This window comes from Erythranthe guttata, chromosome 12 (assembly GCF_056151865.1).
Source record: "Erythranthe guttata isolate IM_541 chromosome 12, IM_541, whole genome shotgun sequence".
In the NCBI taxonomy this organism is placed as follows: Eukaryota; Viridiplantae; Streptophyta; class Magnoliopsida; order Lamiales; family Phrymaceae; genus Erythranthe; species Erythranthe guttata.
The window spans coordinates 15,769,331-15,780,805 of record NC_142544.1 but is presented as its reverse complement, the minus strand read 5'-3'; the positions used below and the strand labels follow the sequence as shown (position 1 = coordinate 15,780,805).

General features: G+C 35.0%; 1 protein-coding gene across 1 annotated transcript; it reads left to right on the top strand.

Annotated features, from left to right (window-relative positions):
• The first annotated feature begins 17 nt into the window (after nucleotides 1-17).
• LOC105967606 (ARM repeat superfamily protein) lies at nucleotides 18-10,124 on the top strand. Its single transcript, XM_012992212.2, has 33 exons — nucleotides 18-346; nucleotides 807-868; nucleotides 999-1,091; nucleotides 1,515-1,686; nucleotides 1,761-1,876; nucleotides 2,398-2,484; nucleotides 2,585-2,701; nucleotides 2,785-2,848; nucleotides 2,952-3,094; nucleotides 3,787-3,834; nucleotides 3,923-3,991; nucleotides 4,125-4,200; nucleotides 5,146-5,276; nucleotides 5,559-5,618; nucleotides 5,724-5,784; nucleotides 5,884-5,948; nucleotides 6,050-6,111; nucleotides 6,184-6,307; nucleotides 6,392-6,449; nucleotides 6,551-6,663; nucleotides 6,820-6,897; nucleotides 6,995-7,057; nucleotides 7,159-7,254; nucleotides 7,365-7,474; nucleotides 7,608-7,797; nucleotides 7,989-8,103; nucleotides 8,372-8,484; nucleotides 8,565-8,642; nucleotides 8,846-8,908; nucleotides 9,004-9,135; nucleotides 9,239-9,295; nucleotides 9,554-9,634; nucleotides 9,742-10,124. Exons 1-33 carry the CDS (start codon nucleotides 235-237, stop codon nucleotides 9,790-9,792), a joined length of 3,060 nt encoding a protein of 1,019 aa, XP_012847666.2. The 5' UTR covers nucleotides 18-234; the 3' UTR covers nucleotides 9,793-10,124.
• The last annotated feature ends 1,351 nt before the right edge of the window (nucleotides 10,125-11,475 follow it).

Below are 11,475 nucleotides of genomic sequence, written 5' to 3'. Positions count from 1 at the left end.
ATTTGGTCATTTTGGCTAATTAAAAAAAAACTTTCAATAATTACATATTTGACCAGTGTCACTGGATTTGCAAAAACCCTAATACCCTATAAAGACCCCCCAATTATGAAAACCCCACACTGAAAACTCCCTCCCTTTTGCTTTCTTCCTCGCTACCTCAGCCTCAATACACACAGTGCTCTGCGCGTAAATTACACGCATATTGAGGTAAAACCTATCTGCATTTATATCAAAATGGATCAAGATCAGCAATGGCTGATTAATTGCTTGAACGCATCACTCGATCCCAACCATCAAATTCGAACCTTCGCCGAGACTTCCCTCCAGCAAGCATCCGTGCAGCCAGGTGATTGAGATTATCATTTCTGAAATCCGAGTTGATTTTGCTTTCGTTTCGATGAAATTCTGTTGGATAATTGTCGGATGATTTTGGTTTTTCCATTTGAGGAATTTAATGTTTATATATTTATATTTATTTGCTTTTGCCAATCGATTTTGGATTTATAAATTTAAGATTGTTAATTGTGTTTCAGGACACATTGCAATTTTATCGGCAAAGATGAATTTTTTTATTACTAATTAACCTATGTAAACAATGGCAAATATTGTTCTTTGCGGTCTGCGTATCTTTTACAGATGTGAACCCATTTGTTTTCAAATGTTATTGTAAGAACTATGGTGCTAGTTCCACTATTTTATTGAAACATTTGATGTGGTTTAATTGTTGTGCTTACATTTTCTTTTCTCGATATATATCACTGTATGAGCTATGAGATTGATTTTGTTTCTTTCTACTTTCTTGAAAGGTTATGGTGTTGCTTTAGCTAGCGTTGCTGCGAATCGGGAACTTCCGTTTGGGTTGAGGCAGATATCCTTCACATTGTGATTTATTTCAGAGATAATTTTTCCTTATTTTGGTTGCATTAGGGCTATTCTGTGTGTTTCATTTTGGTCAATTTCCTTCTAGTATAAGCTTTGTGAGATTAACATGCATTTACTTAGCAGCAGTTTTGCTGAAGCAATATATTAGGAAACACTGGAATGAGGATGAGGAAGGCTTTGAGCATCCTGTTGTTCCGAGCAATGAGAAGGTTTTCTTTTACTTGATGTGCATTACAGAAAAGTTTTTTGTATGATTCCACTTTGGACTAAATGTTGGGACTTCAAATTTGACTTCATTTTAAAATTTAAATTTTATTTTTGTCTTTGTTTTCCTCAATTTATTGAAATTTTATTTATTTCCCTCAAATTTTGCTAGCCACTACAATATTGGATTTTTTTTTGTTTGGTGTTAGTTCAAAAGTAATATGTGACTAATAGAGGGAGATATTCTTCTATATAGCTAAGAAATGAAATTTTATGTTCCTGCTAATCAAGGGTATTTCATTTTCAACATACGCCTTCTTGCTTTCAACCCTGTTAGGTACTGAAAAGTTGGGTTACATATAAAGAGACAAATTTATAGAGGATTAATTAAATATCAAAAGTTATACCTGATTCTGTTATTCAATCAGGCATCTATTCGACAACTACTTCTAGCATCACTAGATGATCCTTACAAGAAGATCTGTACAGCAATAAGTGTGGCTGTATCGACAATTGCACAGTATGATTGGCCAGATGATTGGCCTGAACTATTGCCCTTCCTTTTAAGCTTAATTAACGACCAGAGTAAACTGAATGCTGGTTAGTCCTTGGTCTGTCTTTTAATTTGACCAACAATTCTTGAGAGGGAACTCAGATTATTGTTGCTATTGCAGTGCATGGGGCTTTGAGATGCTTAGCTCTGCTTACTTCAGACATGGACGATAGGATGGCCCCCAAAATTGTCCCAGTCTTGTTCCCAAGCTTGCACATGATTGTGTCATCTCCTCAGGTTAATATCATTCATTACCTTTACATTGCATGCATTTTATGAATTCCCATAGCAATTATATAGAACATGAGATTGTTCAAAGCTTTTTGGAAAAAAAATTGATCGCGTGGCAAAAGAAAATGGACGCCTACATGCCTAAGTATTGTACTTCCACAGTTTTTAGTTTGCCTATAGTTAATTCATTTTCTTTATTTAAGCTTGTATTGAGGGTATTGGCTACAGAATCTGTAAATTTGGTTTGATAACTGGGGAAGCGAAATGACCATTTTTCTTTATCAAGTATGGCCAGACCATTTTCATCTTAATCTTCACCTTCACCTTGATTATTTACTTATTGCCTTCTCAAATTTCTAGTTAAGATATATAGAATCATGAAAAATGGGATCTTTATCAGTTTAGTGTACCTTGCTCTATTGCTTTACAACATTTTTCTGAAAGCTTGTCAGGATAACCATTAGCTTTGTGGTGCACGAAGTACTGTTAGATCGTTTTCTCATCTTTTTGTGGATTCATATGTGCAGATATATGACAATTTTCTGAGGTTTAAAGCTGTTTCAATAGTTTATAATTGTACTTCCATGGTCGGGGTTATGAGTGGTGTCTACAAGGTATTCACTTATAGCTCATTAACTTCAGGCTGATATGAATACAATTTATACGCCAAGATCTTCAATAGTAACTTATTTTTCATGTCTTGTGGTAAATTAGACAGAAACTAGCGCCCTAATGTTACCAATGCTCCAGCCTTGGATGGAACAATTTTCATTAATCTTGAAAAACCCAGTGCCATCTGAAGATCCTGATAACTGGAGCATCAGAATGGAGGTAGCTCTTCTTTTGTTTGTCTCTCATGATGCCCTTTGTATGACAAATGGCTGATCCTTAAGACATCATTTACCTTCTGTCAGGTGTTAAAGTGCTTAAATCAGTTTATTCAAAGCTTTCCAGCCATTGTGGAAAATTATTTTGAGGGTAGGTTGATCAATCTCCTACTACTTGTCCATTTGCTTTGCCGATCCATTGTTTTTCTTGCCATAGCTCTTCGTACTTTCTGACATTATGGGGGTATTTTCAGTAATTGTGGGGCCATTGTGGCAGACTTTTGTGTCATCCTTGGAAGTCTATGAGCGCTCATCAATTCAAGGCATTGAAGATTCACATGATGGGAGATATGATTCTGATGGTGCTGAGAAAAGTCTTGAGTCTTTTGTTATCCAGGTTAATACATTTGTGACTGTTCGGTGAAATTTAGGCATGAAGAAGTAGCATTAATGAAAATAATGATGATCAATAACTGTATTATTGCCTGACCACTGAAGGGTTTTGTGTTTGTTTGTGAGTCGATTTTTACCAGCTAGGAACTAGTATTACTGTGCTGGGATTAGGATGTTATTTAGCTACAGTCTTTGCTCTTTCTACTTCTTACTGACTGAATATTTATCTTTTAATGAAGAAACTACGTTGAATTTGTAGCATGCTCAACATCAATAGCAGTCATATATATGTTGATTTTGTGAGATCTGGCAAAAACCAAAATTTTCTTTGATCTAGTTCTAAAACCTTTATTTTCTGAGTATTGCTGTCCAATAAATATGTCGAGTGCCTTCATTTTCTCCTGAATAGGAAAAGTTCTTCTAATAGTAGATAATCAAGGATGAATTTTCAGTAATTTCAATAAAATGAATGATCAATCTTTGATTGATTATATGTGAGAAACTTCGCTTCGTCAAACAATCCTACTTGTTTGTGTATGCATTCTTATTGTTAATTATTATAGCAGTTAGTTTGTCGCATGATGGATCATAGATGAATAGTTCAGTCTGTTCTTTTCCTTGCTTCTGCTGGATGGGGGAGAAATACTTGCACTAATTAGTATTTGACGTGCAATTTCGCTTTCTTTGGTTGTGCAGTTATTTGAATTTCTATTGACTGTGATTGGAAGCCCAAGATTTATAAAGGTGTACTTCAAAAACATCTTTCTCATCTTGCCTTGGTGTGCATTCAATTGTCGGATTTAGGTGATGTTAATATTTTTTTCTCAATTAGGTTGTTATGAACAATGTGAAAGAGTTAGTCTACTATACCATTGGTTTCCTTCAAATAACAGAACAACAGGTACTCCATCTCTATCAAGTTGTCCAGGGACATGATCTTGTATATTTTATTTTGTAGTAAGATTTGTATCATTTTTTTGTGGTAAATATAGAGTCTCAAGTCTTTTGCCCATTCTTGTTCAACATGAATGCAGGTTCATACGTGGTCTCTGGATGCTAATCAGTTTGTTGCTGATGAGGATGACAATACTTACAGTTGTCGTGCATCTGGCAAGTAGTTTCTTGGACTGGCTAAACATTGTTAGTTAGTTACTGGAAAATGTTGGCCATGTTTTGCCTTTTTGTGCACATATTGCGTGTATATCTTTCTGTCTAGTTATGTTTGTGCAGTTATCCATGTACATGTGTAAATTTAAATGTATATATGCACTTGGCGATGTGCGTTTCGTTGTATTCTACAAATATATAAAAATTACCGCCATTTTATTATTCAAATTATAAGGGATTTACTAGTGAATGAACTTAGTTTTTTGTGAAGCAAAGGCTTATGTGCATGCACTTATAATAATTGATATTATGAGATGTGATGTGGCTAACATGTATACATTGTTTCCTCCAAAAGATAGTGTTTCCATAAGACATTCTTAAGCTATTATGAAACTTGTGCAGTTGGCTTATGCTTACTTTTCATTAAATTCTGAACTGTATTTAACACAGTTTACAAGCTGTGACATGTTTTCATGGCCGCAGCACAATATTGGAACTGTAGATAAAATTAGGATTACTGCATTCAGTATTTATGAGTTCATGCCTTTTCTTTTTGTGGGTAAGGTCAATTCTGTTTATCTGGAACTAACGAAGTAATGCTTGTTAGTTGATATCATTTGAATTTTTCATAAATGTTAGGGTTCTAAAGTTAATCCCTTTTGTATTTGCGTAGGTTCAACATATACCGATTAAGAAATGGATTATGTAAATCTTATCCTGAATTAGCCGACTCTTATCGAACTTTTAATGCTTATTATGTAAATAAGTATATCATGCAATCCATGCTTGGTAATACCTCTTCATTTTTGAATTTTCAGCCTCATATAAATTTTAGCTTACTTTTAGTGCTGTCGTGCTATTAATTGCCCTCTCCATATTCTTATCTATCCTTTGGAGGTTGCATTTTCTAAAGATTTTCTTTTTCCCCTGAAAAATATTTTATTGCAGGCGCACTTCTACTGGAAGAGATAATTACTTCTTGTGGAATGGAAGGAATAGATGCTGTAATTGACTCCGTGAGAAGACGCATAAGAGAGTCTCAACAAGAAAAAGAAACTGGCTCCCCTGGCTGGTGGAGAGTAAGTTGATTTACTATATTGATACCTTGTAGCACAATATAAGAAGGAAAAAAGAAACTATAATGATACCTAGTGTAAAAGCAATTAATCTGTATTTTATCCTAACGACGAGTTTTCTTTGAAATCCAATCCTGATTTCTCTAGTGTCTGTCCAATTCCTTTTCCTGGTGATTTCTGACATAAACGGAAATTATCAATTATGTGGTTCTATGCAACTTGATTATAACAAACTATCACTGTGTTAACTGTAACTTGGGACTTGTTTTTGTTTGAATCTGGCAGTTAAGAGAGGCTACCCTGTTTGCTTTGGCGTCAGTGTCCGAGCAGCTGCTTCAAGCAGAGGTGAGTCCTTTGTGTTTCTATAAACACAAAGATAACATCGTTTTTTGTTTTTACTGTATGTAAACTCTCTCCAATTATATCATTTGTCTATTTTTGCTCTTTTAGGTTTCTGGACCCTCTGTTAGAGATATGCTGGAACAAATTTTAACTGATGACATGGCAACAGGTGAGACATTTTCTGTAAAAATCCACTGAGATGCTTGCTTCAAACTAATGAGGCATAGATGATTTAACACGAATCGAAATTGCCAAATATATTTTGCAGGAGTGCATGAATACCCCTTTCTTTATGCCCGCCTATTTTCAGCTGTTGCAAAGTTTTCGTCTCTGGTAATTACTAAAAAAATTCCTCCACTGATTTCATTCTCCTGCCTATATTGTTCATGTAAATTTCTAAGATCTTATTTGGTACAATACAATTATTCACACAGATGAACAACCAAGTAACAGATCATTTTCTATACACCGCTATGAAGACAGTTGGCATGGATGTGTAAGAACTTGAATTAGGATATTTATCTTTTGTTCATTTCCATAGAATATACTCACCAATTCCTTTTTACAGGCCCCCACCAGCGAAAGTTGGTGCCTGTCGAGCTCTATCCCAGCTTCTACCAGATGCTACCAGCGGGATTATTCAACTTCATGGGTTGGATTTATTTTCTGCACTTATAGATCTTCTTAAAAACGTGAGTTGATACCTGCTGTTTTGTATCAATCTGGTTCTCTTTATTATTTTTTATAGTATGTTCTTATTACTTCCTGCTTTTTAGGCTTCTGACGAGACTATGCACCTAGTACTTGAAACTCTACAAGCAGCTATAAAGGCTGGTTAGTACAAGTGGAATACATTTCAACTTCACGTTTGATGTTGAGCAAGTTTTCAAGCGTTGGATGCCTGACATTTCTCACACTTGTTATTTCCCTTTTAGGCCATGAAATTTCATCCTCAATAGAGCCGGTTATCTCGCCTATCCTCCTTAACATGTGGGCTTCTCATGTCTCTGACCCTTTCATCAGTATTGATGCTCTAGAGGTTTTGGAGGTAAATTCTCGATATCTCTAAGAGTTTGAAATAATTATTTGCTACTTGAATAACATGAAGTTTTGGCATATGCAACTCTCTCTGGATTGTGATTTCTCTTGCCATGAAAATAATTTGTTTTAAATTGTATATGTTTGTCATTTTTCATCTTTTCAGGCGATAAAAAATGCTCCTGGATGTATTCATCCTCTGGTTTCTCGAGTTTTACCATTTATCGTGCCAATCCTCAGTAATGTACGCAAACTTTACCAACTGCTAACAGTAGTCGGAAAAAAAAAACAACAGTTGAAATTAGCTCTTTATTTCTCACTATATGGTTTACGTTTCTCAGTCACAACAACAACCTGATGGCTTGGTTGCTGGTTCTCTGGATCTTGTTGCAATGCTAGTGAAGGTGATACGATACATCTGTTAAAGAACTGTGTTTTACATTTAGGATAGGTGTTTCATATAACTCGAAGAGTGGTCTGAAAATTTAATGTTATGTTATCACAGAACGCTCCTGTTGATGTGGTAAAAGCAGTGCATCAAGTTTCCTTTGATCCTGTTGTTAGAATAGTTCTTCAAAGTAACGATCACAGTGAGATGCAGGTTATCTCTACTTTCTCTTTACCGTAATCTGCTCCTTTTTTCTTTAAAGTTTGCTCTTTGCTGGTAATATATAACATAAATGTTTGGTGATGTCGTTACATGTGTATCAGAATGCAACCCAGTGCTTAGCTGCTCTCGTGTCTGGTGGGAAACAAGACATGCTTGCTTGGTGTGGTGATCCTGGATTTACAATGAGAAGTTTACTTGATGTTGCTTCAAGGTGAGTTTTTTTCTCAGTTCTTTGTCAACAAAATCTTTTGCCTAAACCATTATATCATTTAATATCTAAAAACAGAGGCGATGATGGTTTATATAATCTTTTGGCGGCACTTGTTTGTTGGTTTTCTATGTAGGCTTTTAGACCCCTACTTGGAAAGTTCTGCATCACTTTTTGTCGGAAGCTACATTTTACAGCTTATTTTACATCTGCCTTCACAAATGGCACAGCATATCAGAGATCTTGTTACCGCACTTGTCAGACGCATGCAATCTTCTCAAATATCAGGACTTAAAAGTTCTTTGCTTCTGATATTTGCTAGACTGGTTAGCTTCCAATTATATTTTTATGGATTTCTGTTTGTAACGCATTCATTACACATCGCATAAATGTGTCCCTTCACTTAATTGATTTTGATAAAATCACTTCACATAGCTCAATTCGATTTTAAGCATTTTCCGAGTGTTGGTATTATTATCTGTAGAACTTAATTCAATATGTTTATTGTCTGGTGCAGGTCCACATGAGTGTGCCTCATGTTGAACAATTTATTGACTTATTGGTCTCTATCCCAGCCGAAGATCATCGAAACGCCTTTGCTTATGTCATGTTTGAATGGACCAGACTCCAAGGCAAGTGCTCATGTTAATTCTGGTCCCTGATTATTTATCTCCGTACACGAATCAAAATGTATTTTCCAGGAAAATTAGGAATTTATCATAAAAATCTACTCACGTGCAAGACGCAAAATAGACTGTACTTTGTGCTTGTTCCAATTATGATTTTGGATGGGAAATCATAAAAGACAACGTATTCAGCTAATTTCTGTCTTAAAACATTTAGCATTCAATGTTTCTGGTCAATTATCATAATAAACTGTCGATTGTTTGTTAAATCCAGGGGAAGTTCAAGGGGCCTATCAAATTAAAGTAACAACTACGGCTTTGGCTTTGCTGCTCTTGACAAGGCATGTTGAATTGGGAATTGTCAATGTCCAAGGCCATCTTATGAAGGTAGGGATTTATTCGTCATACTACTCCTCGTTTATTGCGCCTACTTGATAGCTCACTCCATTTTATTATTTATTATATAGTCCGATTCAGGAATAACCACCCGCTCAAGAGCTAAGATAATACCAGATCAATGGACAGTTATACCCCTTCCTGCCAAGGTATTTGTTGACATGGTTCATCTTCGAAACATGGATTTCTTTGCATACATAAATTCTCGTTGATGGTTGAGAATTTCAGTATTTGCCCCATTGTTTCGGTAAAACTTTTAATAAACATTTGCTATTTGCTATATGTATGTTCTTTGTGTTCAAAGCATTATTATTATTATTATGCTGAAGTACATGCTTTCTGGGCACAATAGATTCTGGGTATATTGGCCGATTCTTTATTAGAAATCCAAGAACAAGTCGAAGGAAACAATGAGGTATTTATAGCCACCTTTTTCGCATTTTTATTATATTATTACCATGTCCACGACTAGGAATTACGGTCTGAAGTTTTTTGAAATTAATTTTGCAGGATAGTGATTGGGAAGAAGTTCAGAATGGTGATGGTGGAGAAGATGATGATTTCCTATACTCGGCCGATGCTGCATCGCATAGCAGACCTACGTATGAATATCTTGACGCCATGGCTAAGGCTTTCAATGAGGTTTGACTTGTTTCTGACCTTTAATGCTGTCCGATTAAACCTCTTTTTATTTATATATTTAATTATTTTTTAAATTGGAATTTGTTTTTATTGATTGGTTAAGGACGACGAAGATGACTACGAAGATGAACTTCTTAGCAGCGTCGATCCCCTAAATGAGGTAACCTTATATTATAGGTGCAGAATTAATCCTTCGATAGGAGTGGAAATTGGAACCGAATTTCCGATTTCCGCCGATTCCGATCCGAATTGGAATTATATATAAAATTTATGAAATTCCGGTTTCCAATCCGATTTTAATCCAAAAAAAATTCTGAAATTTCAGATCTTTTCCAAAATATTCTGAAATATTTACAATATGTAGTAAGTAGTAACTAGTTGTTTTGCTAAACATGATCCTTTTCACCAATCATGGCAGATCAAATTGGTTAACTATCTTACTGAATCCTTGGCAAAGTTCTCGGAGAGCGACGGGCCATTTTTTGAACATCTTTTCCAGGTCACTTCAAAATCCCTTTAAATCGTATTGCATGTCAAACTCTTATTGACATTTTTACCCTGGCTATTTATTCGGGCAGCTTATTCCAATTTTGATCTCAAATGCAGAGTTTAACAAAGCCTCAGCAAAACGCTATTAAATTGGTTTTAAGACGATGAGGAATGTGATTGCTGTACAACTGTACGAGGTACATCTTTCTTGAGTGTGAACGCATCAATTCATAGTATCGGAATTAATTTTTTTATTTTTTTTCAAAATTTTGTTCCCGTTAATTTATTTCAACGTGTTGAAGTACTCGAGAATTGTAAACGAGGATTCCTCTTTAGACTTTTCGAAGCCCCTACTTGATTGTATAAAAGTAGCGGTATAGTTGAAAGGTTCTGACTGTAAATTTATTACAGATTGCTGCTACAAGAGCATATAAATTATCAGATACATGCAATTATTGTATACTTTTACACAGTTAATAAAATTGCTGATTGGTTTTATAGTCTTGATAGAATGTTGTGAGTATTGTTTAATGTTAGAAAATATCTTTGAATCTACGTTTTCAATGTCTCGTCTCCTGCTCGCCGCCTATTAAGCGCTCTCCTCCTATTCATGCGAACAGATATTGCGATGGTCGACCTCCTTTTTTGACGAGCAAGCTACATCTTAGCGACTTCCTTCCTCTGATGAACTTCCCATTCCATATATAATGCTATTTTGAACCAATTCTTTTAATAATTCCAATTTCGACCCTATTTCGAACCAATTGTTTCCAATTGGGTTGATAAATTTAAAGCTATTTATAAAATTATAATTGATACTTATAAATTAAGCCAAAAAAACCCCGAATCTCATACCCTTAAACGGTTTTGTAGATGCTGCACTCGCCGAAATACACTAAGTGATCATGTACCATTGATCTATACATAATACACACACCAATGTGTATATATGCTTCATGGGTGGTTATTTGTATAAATCTAGGGTAAATTACAAACACCCCCTGAGGTATGTTCAAATTACGAAACCCCCTCCTGTTTGGGTAATTACAAAGTATTGGAGATATTAATATTAAATGATACATTTCACTAACAGCTTAAGCCTTTGGTTGAGATGGTCATTCAACATGGTATCAGAGCCATACCAAATGAAATGTCCTGAGTTCGAATCCCACAGCCACCCATTTAAAAATATTTCAAGTGCAAGCACGTCCTTTTCGTGCACTTGAGGGGGCGTATTGGAGATATTAATATTAAATGATACATTTCACTAACAACTTCAGCTGGTCATTCAACAATAAGTCTTCTTACACGTCCTTTTCGTAATTTGACCATACCTCAGGGGAGTGGTTGTAATTTACCCATAAATCTATGATGCAAAACCACTCGATGTTTTTCACCAGGTGTAACATCTCATAGACCCCTTAAACCTCGTCGTTTTCGAACTATTTTAAAGGTATCGTTAGGGAAATGTATCGACCACATCTTTTTCATACTCTCTTTCGCTATCATCACTCTAATATGTGTCTCATACTTAACACATTTATGTATGTATGTATGTATATAACGTGTCTCACACTTAACATATTTATGTATGTATGTATGTACGTACGTACGTACATACAGTAATATAGGTGGACGTGATATATTTATGGCTTGTTCGGTTACTTATATTGTATCAGATTGAAACAAATGAGATTTGATTTACTCATTATTGACTAATTACTTATTTAATTTAGTTAGTAGAACTTATGGTTTCTTAGATTAAATCTTCTGCAAAATTTATTAAATTCAGTTATTATATTTGAATTCTTTATAAAACTACTTAATTTTCAATAATAAGATATATTTTTA

Bases quoted from the DNA above. Each gene is read 5' to 3' on its own strand.
- LOC105967606 (XM_012992212.2), top strand. From the start codon at position 235: ATGGATCAAGATCAGCAATGGCTGATTAATTGCTTGAACGCATCACTC. The intron at 6,112-6,183 runs GTAAGAACTTGA...TCCTTTTTACAG, and splicing joins AAGACAGTTGGCATGGATGT to GCCCCCACCAGCGAAAGTTG. The intron at 7,058-7,158 runs GTGATACGATAC...ATGTTATCACAG, and splicing joins TTGTTGCAATGCTAGTGAAG to AACGCTCCTGTTGATGTGGT.